This window comes from Vanellus vanellus (assembly GCF_965231255.1).
Source record: "Vanellus vanellus genome assembly, chromosome: 5".
Lineage (NCBI taxonomy): Eukaryota > Metazoa > Chordata > Aves > Charadriiformes > Charadriidae > Vanellus > Vanellus vanellus.
In genome coordinates, this window is record NC_138910.1 from 30,204,592 (window position 1) to 30,225,535 (window position 20,944).

The window sequence follows — 20,944 nt, forward strand, 5'->3', positions numbered from 1 at the left end:
TGTTATTTTCTTGGATTCCTCTGGTTGACCCCTTCTTGTTTTAAGAGCTACAGGTCAGATAACCAAGTCTGTTTGATGGAGAGCTGAATTTCAGTTTCAAAATCAGAGATATTGCTGTTTCCACTGAAGCACAGTAGTAACAGTGGCATAATGAGGGGAAAAAAAAGAAATTTCAGTTTTCGGAATCATGTTGACCTTGCTAGTGAAGAAGAGTACACATGGGTATTGCTTCAGTGTAGTTTTTCTTCCGGCACCCAAAATTATAGGTGCTATTGATTACTTGCATATTTTATACAACAAAAGTAAAATGTTTTCTTTATTTTTGATTAAGCATTATGAGTCCTCCCCCCACCCCAAAGTACTGAAGAACTCCATCCAAGTTTATAAATAATTTGTATTGTGTGATATGTTCCATATCTTGATGATCCTCAACAGCTGTATTGCCCATGCAGAAAGAATATGTTTACTTGCATCTTTCACCCTCATTTAGCTGTAGATTTATCTGTTCTCATTTTAACTTGTTAACTTTTAAATTCTCATTTCAACCACGTTCTAGTGATGAATGTGTTTCTGTTGCTAATATCCCAGTTAATTTGGAGATTCCTGATGTTCTTATAGGATTCTAATGCAGAACTATATTGAAAACAGACAAGGTTTTTGCAAAATTATTTCTGTGACAAGAAATTAAATCACCTTTATCAAAATTAAGATATGTAAAAAACAGTGTAGAATCTATATCATCCTGAACTGTAGAATTTATCTGTATTGTATATATCCGGTCCCAGGAGAAACTGTTTACCACTATCTATATACGATTGTGTTATTCTAACTTAATAATAAGGCACATAGAATTTCCTTTTGGCAGTGTTTCTTAATGTTTATTATTTTTGTGCACAAACATGTTATGCTGGAATAGACAGTAGCTAATTGCATGAGACAGTATGGATAACTGAGTAGGTCCCAGAGATCATATTACTGGGTCATCCAGGTCATTGATGAATATACTGAACAGGACTGGACCCAGCACTGACCCCTGAGGGACACCACTCGTTACTGACCTCCAGCTAGACTCTGCACCACTAACCACAACCCTCTGAGCTCTATCTGTCAGCCAGTTCTCAATCCACCCCACTGTCCATTCATCTAACCCACACTTCCTATGATTGCCTGTTAGCTGTACATCTTTCATGTCTTAACAATTCTGACTAGCATCACTTGAAAAACATGCCACCTTCCCCATCGCAGTGGCATGGCATATATATTCTCTGTGAGAGTGTGTTTCTGTAGCTTTGCAGAGATGGGCTATGTGTGACAGAAATATCATTTGATACTAGTTTTATTCTTACTTTTCTGTTGGGGGGGGGGGGGGGGGGGACGGTTTTTGCTTTCAGCTCTTTGAAACCACTGAGTGTGGAAATGGATATGTAGAAGCAGGAGAAGAATGTGATTGCGGTTTCCGAATGGCAAGTAAAGTTATATATTACTCCAGAGGTCTGTCTTACTATTAAGATAAAATTTGTGATTGGTAAAAGAAGGGGAAGGGTTATGGAAATTAATTTGTTTTGCCTGTTGTTAGGGAACAACTTAAATGACTGTGTTAAAACATTTTTTCAAGTGAGAATGAGTGCAAAGACAAAGTGTGTCCCCAGAACAGACTTCCTGTCATACTAATGACAAGATGTAGCTGTTTCCCAGCAATTTTTGAATTGCACCATAGCAGTGCTTACTCCTTTACTTTTCCTGGATAGCATACCTGGAGTGGTAGACTCCTTATCTGTGCTTTGGAGATAGGTGCCTGTGTTTGGACAGCATAAGTAAACTGTTGTTTTCTTCTCTATTGTGGAAATATTCCAAGAATGTTTTTTGCAAAAATCTGCCTGTAGCTCTGAGTATTTAAATATAATTACACCCATAATTAGTTTTCTTAATCTTTTTTCTGCATTGAATGCAATTTAACTAAGCAGCATTCATTGCCACAGGCTATTCCACATCTGTGAAGAGGCTTCAGAAAGTGTGAATCCCCATGTTGCTATAGCATATATGTCACTGTTTTCCCTTTCCTTTAGTATTTGAGCGTTGCAAAGGATTCTTCCAGCTAATAATTTCAGGTCATCAATGCTGAACTGAATCTTTTGTCTGCTGGTACATAATAGTTTGTTGGAAAGACTGCGTAGAAAAAACTTACTTAAAATGGAAAACTAAAAATGTTGCGTAATATTTTCTTCAGGAATGCTATGCAGACTGTTGTAAGAAGTGCTCTCTTTCTAATGGAGCTCATTGTAGTGATGGACCCTGCTGTAATACATCATGTCTTGTGAGTGTTGCTGCAGTATATCTGTTGTTCTTTTCAGTTGCCCATGGAAGTTGTGTGCAGCCTGTTATAGTTCAAAGTGTGTTTCATGTAGAATGAAAAGGAACATCTTATGTAGACTAAGGCTGCTATTCCAGACAATAATATGGTTACTGCCCCAAATATAAAGGCAATAGATTGCATTGGATATGTATTCATGTTTACATGAATGCTTTTTGCGTTCATTTATCAGAGATGAAAAAAAGACCCTAAATTTTCAAAGTATTATATACTTCAGTTTAGGCTTTAAAATATTAAGCAGCAGAAATATTTTTCAACACTTTGATATAACTATTGAGATAGTGGTGTTCTGTTGTTAGCCAAGCTAAAAAAGACAAATATGTGTGAGTAGAGTGTTTAGAGAGTGTTAAAATGAGGAGTAATTCCAAACAGGAACCTTTAATTTTGCTTTCACATAATCTTAGTCCTGAACTATATTCTTCATTTTCTAGTTTTTCCCACGAGGTTATGACTGTCGATATGCAGTGAATGAATGTGATATTGCAGAGTTCTGCACTGGAGATTCTGGCCAGGTATGTATGCAGAAGCTTTCTCTGCTTACACTATTGATGTTTGTTTGCACCCATTTTATATCAATTTCAGAGGAAAATCTGGATTAACAAACTGCACTCTCATATACCCATAAATAACTGTGGGGCGTTATTTTTTAATCCTAACATCTTTTAAACATAAGAATAAACTATGATAAGCTCAAAAAAGAATTAAACTAAATGGACTCAAAATATGACTTACGTAGTTTTTTTGTTTTTTAAAACTTGTCAGGTTTTGTGTATCTGTATAGTAGTATTTGTGTCAGACATCCTTCTTTACTCTTTGCCTGGTCTGCAGCATAAGTACTAAGAATATACTGCAAACATGAGTGGATTCAAAGGTAATTATAGTAAGATTTTATAAAATAAAATAGTTTAAAATATAAATGTAGAAAATTACAACTAATTGAATATAGAATTGTGGAATCATTTAGGTTGGAAAAGACCCTTAAGATCATCGAGTCCAACCATTAACCTAACACTACTAAGTCCACCACTAAACCATGTCCTTAAGCACCACATCTACACATCTTTTAAATACCTCCAGGGATGGTGACTGAACCACTTCCCTGGGCAGCCTGTTCCAATGCTCAATAACCCTTTTGGTGAAGAAATTTTTTCCTAATATCCATCCTAAACCTCCCATGGCGCAACCTGAGGCCATTTCCTCTTGTCCTGTCGCTTGCTGGGAGATGAGACCGACCCCCACCTCTCTACAACCTCCTTTCAGGTAGTTGTAGAAAGCGACAAGATCTCCCCTCAACCTTTTCTCTAGGCTAAACAACCCCAGTTCCCTCAGCTGCTCCTCATAAGACTTATTAGGCATTATGTTTTTTAACAGTGTGTGCATGTATGATGATTTTTAAAGCTGTGAATCTTGCACATTTCTCTTGAAAACATTTGGCTAATACTCAAAAGTATAGGAATAAACATCAACCAAAAAAGTTTTTTTAACCTGAGTTCTTATAAGTAGTCAACATTCTGTATATCTTTAATTTTTACAGTAACTTTGATGCTTTAGGTGATATATATATACTCCTTTTCAATATTGAGTATTTAGCTTCGAGGTTATATAAGAACTTCATAACTGCTGCAGTCATCTACTGCGTTAAGTTCTTAGTTTTGAAGAAACAAGGTTCAGGATAGATAATACATCTCTGGGCATTGGCTGTAATTATAGATGCCAATAAATTAACAGTAACCTCTTTTTATATTGTCATCTGAGACACTTATAGATAAGTAGCTATTGCTGAGATTTTATTGTAAATCTTTTATTCTGTAGATGGAGCATTATTATTGGGAGGGAGAAGAGCTTTCTTAAACTAGAAAGGCTGCCCTCAAAGTATTAGCTAATATGGTATATCGCAGCAACATACCCTTTCCAGATCTTCACAGGTCCCTTTTTGAGAATGAACTAGCTTTAGTAATCTGAGACTTCTGGACCTAATGACTTGTTCATACCAAAAAAGTTTCTAATGCCAAGAGAACACGACAATTAACATCATGAAAAAAAAACCCAACAACCCAGAAACCAACTCACAGCTCTGTAACCAATAGACCAGTAAGCTACAACTAGGTGCTTGCTAACTGTCTTAGTGGAACTGAAATGAATGCAGTGGCAGTATTGCAAACGTGGCCCTTGTATTAGCTACCAAATATACTGTACTGAACACGTGTTTTGCTTTTTATTTTGCCTCACCTCCTTAATTTCTACTTGAAATATGTAGAAAGTTAGGGTCAAACCTTGCATTTCATGGCTCAAAATGTTCATTTTTTCATTTGTATTTGTAGCTATAAAGATTCCTGCACTAATTATGTTATCTACCCTCTTTATATGTTGTGCAATTGTCTTTTAAAACCAGGAAAATTCCATGTGTCATCCTTTGATTATTACAGTACACATGATAACAAAAACTTCTTAATTTTTTTTTAGTGTCCTCCAAATCTTCATAAACAAGATGGGTATGCCTGTGATTCTAATCAGGTAATGCAATGTTTTAAAATGCTGCACATCAGCAAATAAAAATTAACCAAATACAAGTTTTCTTTTTTTTAATCCCGTCTTGTATATTTCTTCATAAATTTTGTCTTTTGGACATCAGTGTTGCTTGTGCTTTATGCACTCTATGAATAGTAAAAATTTATAGTTTGAGTAAAATCTGCTTGGTATCTTTACATTTTACATGTAGATCTTTTTATTACACTCCACGTTAATAAGTTCTTTACAACTATGTAAATGAGAAGTATAAAGCAGCTGCTGAAATGTCAGTCTGTATTAGACACCAAATGAATCTGGGCCAAAATGTGTACTCCATCTTCCCAAATTCATGGAAACTATTATACATCCCAATACATGTATGAAGAATCAAAATGAGACATTTGTTGGGGGAGGGGAAGGAAATGAAATAACATTCAGTTCTCATTGCTAACATGTTGTGTTTTGTTTAGGGTCGTTGCTATAATGGTGAATGCAAGACAAGAGATAATCAGTGCAAATATATCTGGGGATCTAGTAGGTTGACTTTACCTTAAGTATATTTTAGTTCTGGTTCATTCCTGCCTTTATTTTGTATTTTTAGTATTTTTATTTTTTGCTCTTCCTACTGTAAGTTAAAGTTTTCTGCTCAGTAGAATAGGCTGCAGTGAGAAACTGTGGCTTGATTGGCAAGTGAAATTTCAAATTACACGCTTGTTTGGGAGTGATGACAGTGAGATTGTTCTGACGTGATGTGTTTGCAGATGTAGGTAGGGCAGCAAATGGTGGAATTAGATGAGAAAACATACAAAATATTAGCAACTTTGAGTTACTGTTACCAGGGGAAAAAATGGGTTTGAGAATTTTTTTGGTAAGTTCAAATCAGATGTTTTTGTTTTTTTTTTTAACGACAGTTGTCAATTCCATTATCCCAGTGGTGATTCATGCTAAAGCTGCTCCATCTTGCCTGTCTTTCCTATACCATCCTATAGTTAGGAAAATTAGTACATTACTGTGAATTTAAATATACATAGTGTGAATTCAAGTCCAGAGGTGTTGAGTAAAATAGAATTGCAGTTGCAATGGATTTTGCTTGCAGCTAAGATAGGATAAGTGCTATGTGTAATGACTTTGAGACAGTTCAGCAGAGCAGAACTACCAGGATGTCCTGTACTCCAGGACTTAATGTTTTCTTGTGCGTTTTGTCTAGTCATAACTGACACTCCTTACACTACTTATTTGAGGCAGAAGAATCATTCCATTCTAGGGAAGATGGGAGGGGAGGGATATGGTTTTACCATTTATTGTTTGTCTTGTACAATACAAAAGATGCTATGTAAGTGTAAAATTGGGCGGAAACATTTTCTTTGTCTTCTGATGCCTTTTTGAGCTTTATGCTGCCACCTCACATTTATTGGTAATATTAAAGGCAATAGGTGCTTTTGTTAACTAATTTCTTTGTATCTTACACACTTATATTAAAATATTTGATTTGTCTTCTGTACAAGTGATTTCACTGAAACTACTGTCTTTCTTACTTTTAATATTTTATCTTACTCTGTATAATTGTTGTGCTTTTCTTTTTTAATTGATTTTTAGAAAAAAACAAATGGGCATGTTAGTAAATAATTGTGGTTTTAAATCTATTTGTTCAGATTTCTACTCCTAAAAAGCAGTAGTTCAACCTTGTTTTCTCTGTGAACTCCTAAAAAATAAAATAAACACTGAGTTGATGTCAGAACATATGCCTATGGTATATGTCATATATAAAATCTCTGATCTCCTGAAATACAGATCAGGAATAATTGCAGTGAAAACTGCAAGATTAAATCTACGTGCAACTGTTATGAAGTGACAAAATTAGACCACAGGTAAAATCAAATGCAGAAGATCATACAGACATTGTGGAGATTGCTTTTTTAAAATTTTCAGAGAAAATTTTGAACAGTGAGCATTATTTTAGAAAAGCCATCTGTAGGTATTGCAGTTCAGTCTGCTATGTTCCCACTGTACTTACTGGAAAAGATCATCTGTGTACATACACATGTGGTTAGATTTATGTTTTGTATTTAAAAAAAATACAGAGAACCGCTGCAATAAATTATGCAGGTTTTCAAAGTTCTCATGTTGCCAATGGAAAATACGTGCCTTTTTCCTTTCTTCGTCAACAGAGTCTTCAGGATCGGACAAATTTTGTTATGAAAAGCTTAATACAGAAGGCACAAAAAAAGGAAACTGTGGAAAAGATGGAGACCGATGGATTCAGTGTAGCAAACAGTAAGTTCATTTTGGTAATTTGTATTTTAAGTAGATTATTACTTGGTTAATATTGTCTACTTTTTCATGAATGTTTCAGCAGTATGTTTTTCATTATTTTGAATCTTCTTTCCCTCACAAGGTTCGCACCTTGAAAAAGTTCCATTCTGACAAATCCAGGGGTGACTCAGCAATACACTTGTACAGTATTCCAGATTTTCAGAAGAATGTACTGTGACTTTAATTCTTTCAGTAGACCTGGGGGACAAGGCAGCAAAAAGTCACAAGTTCATAACGTACAAACAAGTCAGAATTGGTAGGGATAAATTAGGCTGCAAATACACACACTGTTTTCGCCTGCTCTGGGACTGATACCAGATTATGCTACTTCAAGTTTGTTCCAACCTTTATTTGGACCAGAGAGGACCATTAGGCATTTGGATGCTATAGAGGAAATGGCTGATTCATTTGCATGTGATCATTACTAGATGGAGATTTGATTAAATTTACTTTTCAAGTTAATGATCACCAGTGGATAGACTTAAATTTCTCCTGATTGACTTACTGTTTTGTAATTTTTAAGTATGCATGTAAACATTTCAATCTCAGAATGGTGTTTTCCTTTGACTATTTGATGTTTGTCAAGTGGCACTATTATTTTTTTTTTTCATTACATGATTCACTTTTTAGATAGGATCATAAGGAAAGGAGTTGTTTAACGGATTTTTTAATATATATTTAGATGAGAATAGTGTTGTTCTGATATGTATGTTAAAAACCTCATTTATTTAAAATCTTTCCTTGGTCGGTAGAGAGCTGCAGAAAAATGGTGTAGCTGAAGGGCCATTTATATTTTTTGCAATTTTAACAAATACAATTTCCAGTATTCATCCAGCTGCTTCTATGACTTAGGACAACTGGAGTAGGAGATGGAAGTTTTTAGCTGATATCCTTCTATTGAAGATTGCAAATATAAAATAACATCAAATAAAGCAGGTTCTTTACCAAAGTTCAGGCACACACACTGCATGCTAACGATTGTTATTATGGTTCTGTTGTCCTGCAAGGGAAATAAAATTCAAATAAAAATTCAAACCACGACAACTTCACATTAATGTACAGCATCTAAGCTGCTAGAGAGAGGGAAATGTAATTTAACGTGATACGACAAAGCTTTGTACAATTTTGCTCCTCTTAATTGTACTGTATTGCATTTAGAGGACAGATAAATTTGTTCGTGTGAACATTCACTGGTGCATTAGAAAGTATGATTGCTTGTTTCTGCCTCTTGTCATTTCTATCAAATAACATTTTATTTCCAGACTTGTACTCTGAAAGTCTATCACGTGGCTTATGGTAATATATTACTGAATGTGATCAGCAGCATCATTGCCAGTATTTCTTTTTTGTAAATTTACTTCATATTATTCCAGTAACTTTTTATGTTTTCATTTTACAGTGATGTTTTCTGTGGCTTTTTGCTCTGTACTAATCTTACTAAAGTTCCACGAGTTGGTCAAGTTCAAGGAGAAATCATACCAAATTCTTTTTATCATCAAGGACGAATAGTGGACTGCAGGTAAAAGATAATGCAGTGTTCCAACATGATTTTGCTCTGTCAAACCTAATTGAATTAATTAGGTAATTAATATCTTACAGAAAAATAATTACTCTGAGTGGTATATCTTTTTAATTAAAAAAATAAAAAGCCTGCTATTCCACATTTAAAGAGGGCAAATTGTGGGTTATCCTCCTGATGACTATCTGATCTCTCCAGTAGCAGAACTTCAGAGTGTAATGCTCATCATTGTATTTTTATGGGAGATAGCAGGGGGGGAAGTCTGTAATTGCCAAAGACCCATATATTAAACATAATGTTTTTGAGTATTATATCCTCAAAGAAATAGCTGTAAGGAAGTGAAGGCTGGAAGGGAGGAAACTGAAGAGTTGTGGCAGGATAAGATGTTAAGCTACAGTTCAGTTAAAGGGCAGGTAGATGGGTCTTAGTCTACTGTGTGCAATACTGGATTTGTATTTTAATTATTAGCTGTCACGCTTATACTCTCTTACATAGTTAGGTCCTGAGAGAACAATAATTCTTAACTCTTCTATTATTCCACTAGTATTTTTATTTGAATGTCATCACACAGGAAATTAGTATTTAACATTTTTCTAGCAATAATATTTCACAGAATTTGGAAAAAAAAAAAAAAGAAAAAAATCACAGCCCATCAAAGACTATTAAAAAACCCCAAAGCCTAAGGGACCCTTTTTGAGTATTTAAATATTTTTGAGTATTTAAGTCATTATCTAGACTTCTTTTTAGTCTGACAACCTTGTCAATGCTGTGGACAGACAGAAAAGCTTTATAATTTTGTTCAATCTGGCTGTATGCATGAATGTGAGAAAGGTATGAGTCTTTCAGTATCTTCACTGACATGTTTAATATTTTCAAAAGACTCCAGTCATAATACTAACAGTATATTAAAACTTATTTCTCCTAGTGGTGCTCATGTTCTTTTAGATGATGATACAGATTTAGGTTATGTGGAGGATGGAGCTCCATGTGGACCTCACATGATGTGTCTGGACAAAAAGTGCCTGCCAATTCAGTCCTTGAACATAAGCAGCTGTCCCATTGGTTCTAATGGAAAAGTCTGTTCCGGTCATGGGGTGAGTCTGTACTGGGAGTTAGCAGCTAAGGTCCTCCAGCTCTCTCTGCTGTATTTGATCTTAATGTATACTGTGGAGTTCTCTATCTGAAAGTGTTCCTAAGACCTGTTGATCTGAAAACACAAATGTTAGATTTAGGAGAAGACTGCCATTCTGTGAAGCACAGATAAGATTTTAGAAAGCAGAGTTGTCAAATCAGTTCTGCAATTATATCCAACGTGTTGTTTCCATTACTAGAAAGAAAGAGCTTTGACATCAGTTATTCTAAAGACTTCTGTAATGTGCTACCCACATTTCAAGCTACTTGCCATCGTCAATTAAACTTTTTCCTAGATACTAACACCTTTATAAAGTTGGTCCTGTGTTCTTGGATCTGTTATACCTCATGACTTAAATAATAAAACTTCTAAACTGTTGGATCTCAACAGAGATGATATATTCTTCTTGAACAGAAGCAAACTGTATCATTTCACATTCAGGCACATTATATTCTGTTATTCTACCCATAAGTCCATTTGTCTAAGACATTAGGTATGTTTTGATGAACAGATTCACTGTTCCATGTCTTAACTGTAATATTGATAAAACCTTTCCACTGTGTGATTCAGTGGACAGATACTTGCCTAAGGGGCTAGACTTTATACAAGAAGGTTTTCGGTTGTTTACTTTTTTCTTCTTGTTATGTATAACTGAAGATGAATTTGAGTGCTTTGAAGAAGAGGGTTAGGTTTAAAATCAAGAAGAAAAAATTTAAAATTGGAAAGTAAAGGTTCTAGGAGTTCTCGAAATGATCATGGTACTTTTGGAGAGTGGCGTGAGTGGTGAGAGAACTGTTACCATTTCGTTTTGCTTTGGATTATTCCAATTCATAATTTTAAAAGGATACTTTAGTTAATCAAATCTGCCATAAGATGTATTTATCTTCAGCTTCCTAAATAAGATTCTTCAGTGAATACTTTAAGAAGCAGAGTGAGACAGAAGTTAAATTAAAATAATCACATGTACTACTTACTTGTAATCATTAGTGTGTAGGTTATTTTCTGAGGTTTTTTGACATTATCTTCCAGTGTCCAAAGAAATTATTAGCTTATGCCTAATGACTCACTTAATTTCTAGTCCCATAATCAAAACTTCATTCTTTGTTTTCTGTCTCTCAAGTCATGCATTTTCCTTAGTAACCTCTTCTAGCAACACATTCCATGCTCTTTTTCATATGGAAAGTTTATATCTATTAACTCTCACTGTTTATTTGATATTTTAGGTTTTGTCAGTTGGATAGGTTTTCCTGTATCTGATAAATGTACTGCCAATTTTAGTGATTCCTAAGTCCTTCATCAGAGGTCATTCAACTAAATGTAGACTTTCCTTTCTTTCTAGAAGATAAGCAGGCACTCCTCATTGCTGCTTAGAGAAAAATGCTGACAAAACCAATTTTTTCTACATGGGAGCAAGCTATAAATGGGAGGTTGTAAAGCATAACCATGTCTTCAACCTATTTAACACGAACACTTGTATTCCTTCTGGACATCCAGGCTCAAAGTCTAAATAGTTGGTTAGTGAAGATCTAACTAGTCTGGATAGGATTTTTTTTGGATGAGAATTTCTGTTGTTTTTAACATCCTATGCAGGTGTATAGTGCAAGTGGTGATGGAACCACTGGGAACACTTCTGCTTTTCCTAGCATCTGAGTGTATTTAGAGGGTTAAAGCAAACTTTCAGGTTATTGATGTATTATACTAATTGTAAACACTCAGTGCTATTGTTAAAATATATAAATGGATAAGTTTTATACTGTGAATGAAATACCTATTTACATTTAAATAAACTTCATAAAATGTAGTTAAAAACCAACTGCTGTCATTTATTTTCTTTTCCAGGTTTGTAGTAATGAAGCCACTTGCATTTGTAATTTCTCCTGGGCTGGGACAGACTGCAGTATTGATGATCCTATCAGGGATACTGGTAGCAAAAAGGATGAAGGACCCAAGGGTTTGTGTGATTTCAGTTTTGATGTTCTTTCAAGTATTTATGGTGTTTTTCTGTTGATACATGGTATTTGAATTACCATATAGAAAGAGAATACTATTGTACAGTCTTGTTTAGACCCAGAGAGTAAAATTCTGTTTCGTGTAGATGAAGTAGGTCTTTCTGCTTTAAGAATTGATGAAATTCTTATTTTTCTAACCTAAATTTGGGGAAGATTTCAATAGTTAATGGTATGTGCTTCCTGTTTTTTCCTTCGTCCCTTATTGTTTATTTTTTATGATAATTTTCTTTGTGATAGGAATCTGACTAAGTGCAGCTCTATATGATAATTGAGTATTTAAGTTTTACTAGAGATTTTCAGTTCCCTTAGTTATTCTCAGCTAATTCAGAGACCTGTGGCATAAAAAAGGGCAAAATGGAATGTCCTGGGCGAAATAAATCTTTGGTTCCTTGAAATCAGATTTCAGTGGGAGGAAAGAGATATAAATTAAGATTTTAAGGACTTAAATTATTGTTACAATTATTATTGCTTACTCTTATGTATTTAGTAGGTATTTCAATTGCATATGAAAAATAAATACAAAGAGGAGCTATTGAGGAAATAATTAATCAAAAAAGTTTTCCAAAGAGGAAGAAAAGCATTTGAGATTCTCTCTGACTTCTTTGCCAAAGAATGTCTTTGGATTGTGGTGTCCAATTTTTTTATGTCTTTCCTGTCATCAGGACATTGTCCTGTCCATCAAACTATATTTCTCCAGTGTTATGCATTTACAGATAAAGTTCCCAATAAACAACTGAGAAACCCAAACAAATTTTTTTCTGCTACGTCCCAGTTCCAGGTTCTTCTGTCCCTTATACAAGGCCGATGGAAAGAAGATAGAGTTGTTTACAAATGTAGTCCTTAGAGCTCAGACTCTAACTGATTACTCTTTAAAATATCCAGGGTGTCAGGGGAGGACAGCATTTTGGTATGTTCCTCCAGAATGGCTCTACTTCTGTCTTGTGTGCCTCATTCTTTTGCCCCTTTTGGTTCCAGTAGACCTTTACCAAGAACTGTTGAAAAGATTGTCTTAAAACAAGTTACCACTGTGAAGGAGGCTCTCTAGAACAGTCCAAATTTGTATTAGCAAATCTGTGCAAGTGCTTCATGGACTCTTAACCCCACCACTGTTTGGTGTAGAGCTGCCTGGTTTGTACCCTGCCTTACAAAGCTACTTGTCATTCTATTTCCCATAAAAACCTTCCTAACTGTGGAATGTTGCTTACATAGTCTTAAAAAAAATAGTGGAGAACATCACTATAGAGCCTATAAAGCTGGTTACTTCTCTTTGTGTGTGGATGAGGAAAGCAGTACTTACAGTTGTGACACTGAGATTACCTGAATTTTATATTGTTTATTTCTAAATCCTGTAGGTAATAAATAATTCCCTCCTCTGTATATAGGAAAGGTAACACAGAAGGCATGCTTATCCTGGTTAGATTTTTGTAATTCAGATTAACTCTTCTAATTCAGAATGGAAATACCTTTATGAAAATTAGTACGTCAATGCTGAAATATTCTGGGAAGAAGTTTTAAATGAATAGCATGTGCATGGATTTCTGCCAGTAGGTACAGACATAAAGTTTAGACTGCATTTTTCAGTGGAGTCCTCTGCAAAAAAGCAGAATATGTTTTTGTACAAGGTGACTTGATTTCAAAAGATGGATTATTTTTTACTTTTATTGTTGCAGTAATTTATTGATGTTGAATCACCTAGAAATGAATTTAGGAGCCCAAACACTGACAGCTACTATAATCTCTTTTGGTGTTCTAATAGAGGAATTCCTTTGTGAGAAGATGTCACAAGATTACAGAAGTAGTTTTCTGTATTGTAAAGGTCCAACATACTCAAGTAGTATCCATTAAGTTTTCTCCCCTTATTACCAGTACTTCATATGTCATATGACAGTTTACAAGTCTGAGAAAGAAACCAAAATACTTGTTTTTCCTTAGCCCTAAATTTGAGGTTTGTTACATTTCAGAAACAGAACACTCGCGGGGAAAATTCACCTAATAGATTTAAGATTTTTCACACCATAAATCCAAGCATTTTTCTTACTGCAATTAGAGCATATATAGCTAGGAAGTGTTGCCTTTTATTTTTTTTATGTTATGATAATTGACAATTGACTGGTACTCCGGCTGTACTTTTTGTTTTCAGATCTTTCCATCAGCCATCAATTGCTTTTGGCTCCATACTGTATTTCAGGATTTAAAAAATCGGTGTTCCTTAATTATGTTGGTATTAATACATGAGTCTTGAAATACTCTAAACTCAGCAACCTACTGTATCCTGTACCAGCAGACCTACATAGCACGCTAGCAGTTTTGGAAGACAAAGAGTTCTTGCTGTTAATTTTTGGCTACTGCAGAAACTTTGAATTACTTTAGAGTGTTGGCTAGTAGTTTTGAAATCAGTAGGACTCCATATGCACACGAGATTCTTCCTTTGCAATTTCATTTGCAGAATTACGCCTTTGTTTGACTAGTGGGATAGTGTTTGTTTGTTTTTTTTAATATAAAACTTATGTCTCAAGTGTGTGTGTGTGTTTGTGTGTGTATATTTATGAAACAGAAAAAAATTATGAACCATTTATTCAGCATGAAGACTATAAAGTTTTTGTCCCTTGGAAAAGTTCCCATTAGACAGGTAATTCAGCTGCTTGCTTGTGGTCTGTTATGACTCAATGAATCTATCAAACTTTTAAGCTTGAACATAGGAAATGTATAGATGTTTTTTCTCAAAAGAGTTCCCTTAAAAAATGAAAAATAAGACCTCAGTGTCTTGAGAGACTATCGGAACATATTGATGTTTCCAGGGTGTTACCTGAAACACATTTCTAGGGTAGGTTTTTCCTTTTAAAAGGTGTTATCTGTCTTTAGGTCATATAGATAAATAGAGAGTCCTATTGATAAATGCAGCAACAAAGGAAAATATTACGAACTCGTAAAGGAATTAATTTAAAAGTTGTTTTTTTTTTTATTTTCCTGCAATGAAACTGTTTCCAAACAAACAGTTTTCATTTACTTAGTTACATTATGGATACAGTAAGTTTCTGGTAATCAAAAGAAATTTTTCATTTGCATTTTGGCTGTTCTAAATAAGCAGTAGGTTGAGGATGTTCCCTTTTTCAGCAAATAATAGAATCACACACTAAAAGGAATAGTCTTACATTTACAGGAAAACTTCTCATTGAAATATTTGCAGGCATTCAAAGAAAACCAAATACAGCTCACTTCAGAGTTTTTAAAGCTACAGTATTTGGTAAATAAAGGTGCGTTAGCAGGTTTGAATTGTTTATCCGATGATGGATTGTGGTGTAAAATATTCCTTTGAGGAATTACTTCATGTTTTCATTTCAGACATATATGTGATCATTTCCTTAAAAAAATCTTCCCTTTTCCCTCCACACAGTGAGCATGGCCACTAACAGGCTAATAGGTGCAGTGGCAGGGACCATTCTGGCCTTGGGGGTGATTTTTGGAGGCACAGGGTGGGGAATAGAGTAAGCATTTTTCTTAGTTTGAGTTTGATGTTTGGTGCCTAGTGTGTGAGGTAACCGTATGCACCCGAGCCCTCTGTGTATTACCCCATTAGCTTTGTCATGTGGTGACTGTATTTGTCATGTGATTGACTGTGTCTGTGTCATGTGGTTTGCTCATGCAGTGTTGAACCTTCTCCTGTCTGGGATAATGTGGGGCATAAAACAATAAGTTTGTGAATTTTTACATTGTCACAGTAAAATTAAATGTCTAAATGTTTCCATTACACCAAATTATAAAAATAATGGGAAAAAATGGATGTTTGTGATTATTTTGCAAAATAGACTGAGTAACGTGGACTATTTCATAAAATGCAGAAATTGTTTACTACAATCTATGGGGCTTTCAGTCTAATAATAGGTCACACAATCTAGCTAGGAAGATGAAAGCTGCTGATAGTAGTATAGACCACTAGTTTTACAGTAAAGCTTCTGAATGTTCCATTGCTAGAATTCTGTTACCTCAAGGCAGTAGAATGGTGAAGTATAAAATTCGTATGTAAAGAACATGTATAAGTAATTTTTTACTGTCTTTTTATAGTTTTAGGAAACTGTGATCTTTAGTGTTAGCCCACTACCTCAGTTTTAACAGTGGCTCTGATTTATATCTCACTGTGTCTGTGTATACATATATATACACATATAAAAATGCCCACACAAGAACTCTCTTCGTTCTGTGCAAACTACAGAATAAATTGCTTTTACTCTGCTCTTGTCAGATTTCCAACTTCACTCTGTTTCTAATACTACGTATTACATCTGTCATGTGACAGTGCCATCTCTCTGAAGGGGGAATCATAACAAGATGGTTTGTGACTTCTAATCAGGCTGTGTGAAAAAGAATTCATATACAGTTCTAATTAAGGCTGCATAGGCAGTGTCTGGTAGGGAGGATGTTGTGTGTCTGAGTTTGCAGCCCTAGATAAAACTTTTTTAGCTTTTGCTGAACTGGACTGTTCCATGAAGCCCATCTTAGATTCTCAGAAGAGTAGAGACCTTTGTTCTCAAAGAAGACAACTAATAGAAAAACAAATAGAAAGAAGTTAATAGATCATCTGCTTGAGAAAGATCAGATCGGTGGTTTACTGGTGGCTTTTACAACTTTTTGCTGAAAATGGAAGACTGAAGATTGTAGAGGTTTGGGACCCAGACTCTGGAGCAGAGAATTTACCTACAGATTGAGGACCATTTGCATTTTGCTTACATTCTGCATTGCACCCCTCTGTTTTTATCTTCCCTTACCTGCTGTCTCAATCCACTCAGCTCTGACCAACGTCCCTGACCATTTGTTCTTGCTCTTGTATGCTTCTGCTCTAATTCCAGCTTTTCTTCATCTTTCCTCTCCTCTTACCACTCACTACCTGTCTCATTCTTCTTTTTGATTCTATCCATTCTTCTTTCCTCGATCCCATCAGTCTTTTCTCTGTCCTCTGGTTCCTTCAGATACAAACATATATTCCAGGCAAGCCACTGCTACTTTTTGTTGCTTTGTTTAAAGAAAGCACATGGGGAACACAAATACCCTCTCTGTGCCTAATGCCCTTCAGGCCCTGCTGACTGTTACCATCAATGGCTGCAGGGGAGGTTGTGTTTATCACAACCTGATGCCAGGTTCTGCCCTTCTTCCTCATTCCTTGCCACTTTGCAAAGTGCTGAAATAACTTTAGTTTCTTAATGCTCTATAAATTTATTTTAGTAATCATGGGGGACAAAATGGCAGAGTCATTTTTTTCCGGATTTCATCCTAAAATGGATACTTAGCTTTGATAACTGAAAAGAGAGGATTTGGCTGGCAAAGTGACAGGCAAGAAAAGAAAACATCAAACCATCACAGTGTGTTGTTATCTGCAGGACAATCTGTAGTAAACTTGCCTCTTCTACAACTAGCAGAGTATCAAAGCAATGTATATTAATTCTTGTAGAATCTGTATCTGATGCTGATGAAGATTTAGGGAATAGTCTGAAGTCCACTGAAATTAAAGGTGTGTTCTAACACCTTCAGTAGGATTTGTATAAGGGTTGTAAAAGATGACTAGAGATGATACGATAGCCATGCCAAAGAGATAGTGCCTTGCAGGAAAGGGTGGTGTGCCAGGCGGTTACAGTTCAGTTAGTTGCAGGAGCTGATAAATGTTTATCTGCAGGTTCTAGCAGTAGTATGGCGAAGGAACAAGTATGCCAGAAGTATTGCATCTTGTGATAGTCTGGATGGAAAATGACCCCACAGTATGGTGGTTGTTAAAACCTTTCTCTTACTTTTGGTTTGCCTGTATTTATGTCAAGCATCTGAGTCCAGTGACTAGAGAAGGTTATTTAGCTGAAACATATTGATTTATACTTTTCTTCATAAATGTCACTAACTAAAATGAGCTGATGCAAAGTGGGCTTCATACTGGTAGCAAAGTTCTGGTTTATGAATAATACAATTTCCTTGATAATGCTTAATAAAACATAAGGCATTAATCTTTAAGGTAAGGTATAACATGTAAAAGTAGTCCTATTGCAAGTACTTCTATTTGCACAGTTTGTTATAGTTTTAAAATGGCTCACCAATAATCCTCTTAAATCTCTGTATTTCAAAACTGGAATTCATTAATTGGGCGACTCCGTTCTAGTAAACAAGTGGTTGCTGTTTAGTAATCATAAACATTCCACTAGCTTTGTTTTTATGTTGAAGTTAGAAATGAGATTATGGTCCTGTTGATTATCAGTGAAATTTTACCTTGAATGTAGCCTTTTCAGTTTCTTTACTAGGAAAAATAGCTGTTTGTCTGCATTCATAGGAACTGCCACTCCCAGCATACTGTGAAAAAGTTTTAAAATTATTCCAGAGGAATGGACATGCCTTTATCCACAGCCATCTATCGTTTACTCTGCTCTCAGGCTTTCTCTAGAAGATAGCCTAATTCTCACTGGCATTTGATTTTCAGGGTGTTTTTGGTGTTAAAAATGAACATCACTGACACTTCATAAAATTGGGTTAGATCCAAAAAGTGTTTTTATCTGGACCCATTTATTATTTAACATAATTTTAGTTACTTTTCTATTAACTGAACCTAATTTTTTTCTTTATATTATCCTTTTCTGTTTAAATTTTGATTTAATTCTTTGGTTTTTATAGTAAATATTGATTTTCTGTATTGAAAGAACAAACTGCTGTTTGTTGAATGGATGTGTGCTATGAAATAGATTACACTCCCCCCTCCCTGAACATCTAACGACCAGGGAACATAGTAAGAAGAGGGATGTAAAAAAGTGGCCATTTGGTACTTTCTTATCTAAGTTATGACTATATTACTATCAGTTAATCATTGTACCTCTTTTATGGGAAGATAGCATCCTATGGCTAGAAAGAAATAGGCTTTAGAATTTTTCAAGGCTTCTGAAATTTATTACAGATACATTACTTGCTGTGTTTTCAGTCTTTTGTTGTGTGCAATCATTTGATAAAATCCAGAGTAAGCCATAGATCTGAGTCAGATACAGTAGCTCAGTAGGCTGATGTTGAAAGCAAGCCTTAATTGGGAATATAATGCCTGTGGAATGGCATTAATTTGCCCTCCACCACACTCGCTCCTCTTGATTTGAGCCAGGTGTGACTTGAAAGGTAAGTCCAAATAAGATACGGTCTTCCAAATTGTAAAAAGTTACTTTTAAATTATTGTTGTCAAATTTGTGCATTGCTTATATCTGTAAAGCTCACTATATTGCTTTTCAGTCTAAGTCTTTTAATACTATTCCCGAATAGTCTTTGTGTAGGAATTGCAGGAAGCAATTTTTAAACCTTGGTTTTCTTTTAACTAATCTGATCTCCAGAAGCACTGAGATGGGAAACATGTAAGGATGCAATGAAATTAGGTCACTGCAGTAAATCTTAAAACTTAGGGCACATACTTATTTTAGTGTCTGGGACTGGGCAGAAGGTTTTGTGGTACCAACCTAACAGCTTAAAACTTTCAGTTGTTGCAGCTGCCCTTGCTCTTTCCTTTGCTGATCTCTGGCTGCTCCTTCTTCTTCCTTATGTTAGCTGTCTAAGAGTTTTCCAAACTCAGTTTCAGAACATGTAAAGTAGGAAAATTCCAGGTGCTTGGTTTGGGGAGACTGGGATAGGAGGTAAGAACTGGTTTTGAAGGCTATTCCTGGATATGTAAATATTTGAACAAAAAGTGTGCGATATGCTGCAAAAGAACTGTTGGGTTCGTTTCATTTTGCCTTGAGCTCAGATGCAATTAGCTTTACATCAAAGACTGCTCAATAGGAAATTTTTGTACAGAGCAATTAAAATGTTACTCAAGCCTATTGTCAGTTTTCCTCCACCCTGAGTCAATAGAGCACTTAAGGTTCAATTATGAATATCTTATTTAGGTGTTCTCTTGCCCTCTTCAGAAAATTGCACAAACTTATTTTGTGCTGCTGCTTTTTCTTGCTCTTTTTTCCTGCTCCACCCTTCCCCACTTTGTTGTTAAGTAACTTCTTGAGGATGTTGGAGAGATGCTTTGATGTTTGGAAAGCTTAATGGGAATACAGCTTTTATTTTGACTTTTGTTCCTTATTATATAATCCTTTGCTTTTGTCAAACAATTGTTTGTAAATTTAGCATTGACGTAATGCAGGGAGTCTGGACTCTGATTATTAGCAAGTGGTCCTAGATACTCTCAGCTCAAACTAAAGTATCTAACAACTTTCAGAATGTCTGTGAAAAAAGTTAGGCTTTTTGTTTGGTTGTTTTTTTTTCCCCTTCTCATTTTCTGTAGTCATAAAGCATACAGCTTTCATACTTTTTCCTTTAAGTTAAGGAATTATTCACAAATATCATAGTGTCCTCAGCTGACAGTTCATTCACTAGATAACGGAGTAAGTCACAGTGGAATTTACTGTCTAACACTAGATTTTTATCTATGGTAGAAGTCAACATAGCACAATGCAGAGACCAACAGCTTTGTTCATTCTTACTGTTAAAGAAAAGTAAGTCGCGCTTGCTGAATTGTCTAGAGACATCACCTTGTGTGCTGTCTGTATTCCTTGAATTGTTTGACTACCCTTCAGTTGCTCACTTAATGTGAATAAAGTGGTTGGTTCTTATGTCTGTCTTACCATAATCCTTTATCACAGGTCCTAGTGCCACCAATCTTATAATAGGCTCCATCGCTGGTGCCATCCTGGTAGCAGCTATTGTCCTTGGGGGGACAGGATGGGGCTTTAAGTAAGCAATGCCGCATGTCTTCTCTTCAGTGGCTATGGCATTTCTATTTCTTGCTTACATCACTAAATTTTGAGTTCCTGCTACGAGATTTCTAAGGTAACTCCCACCCCCAAACTATGACAAACTGCTTTAAAGAGAAAGAATTACATGTGCACTGAACAAGAGGAGGAAATGGATTTGAAACTAGCAGATGCCATCAGGGTGCAAAGTTGAACAATAAAAGAATGAATTTAACTGTCATGAGTTCACCCTAACACTTAGGGAGCAAGATCTTTTTTTCACCTCCAATTGGTAGCATTGTTCTCAGAAGTCGACTACAGTGGTGAAAACCCCTGAAAGATACATGTCTTGAGGAGTGTTTATTTTGA

The 20,944-nt window shown here is 35.4% G+C and overlaps 1 protein-coding gene across 1 annotated transcript in view; it reads left to right on the forward strand.

The window, feature by feature from the left end:
• The window catches only part of ADAM23 (ADAM metallopeptidase domain 23), a gene marked incomplete at its 5' end in the record, with an annotated part of 76,495 nt that overhangs the window by 47,767 nt on the left and 7,784 nt on the right, over window positions 1–20,944 (forward strand). The window contains 10 exon segments of the mRNA XM_082484453.1: window positions 1,392–1,463; window positions 2,228–2,314; window positions 2,803–2,883; window positions 4,835–4,885; window positions 5,350–5,413; window positions 7,048–7,153; window positions 8,592–8,711; window positions 9,637–9,805; window positions 11,683–11,794; window positions 20,486–20,576. Of these exon segments, the coding sequence (XP_082340579.1) occupies window positions 1,392–1,463; window positions 2,228–2,314; window positions 2,803–2,883; window positions 4,835–4,885; window positions 5,350–5,413; window positions 7,048–7,153; window positions 8,592–8,711; window positions 9,637–9,805; window positions 11,683–11,794; window positions 20,486–20,576 (953 nt within the window).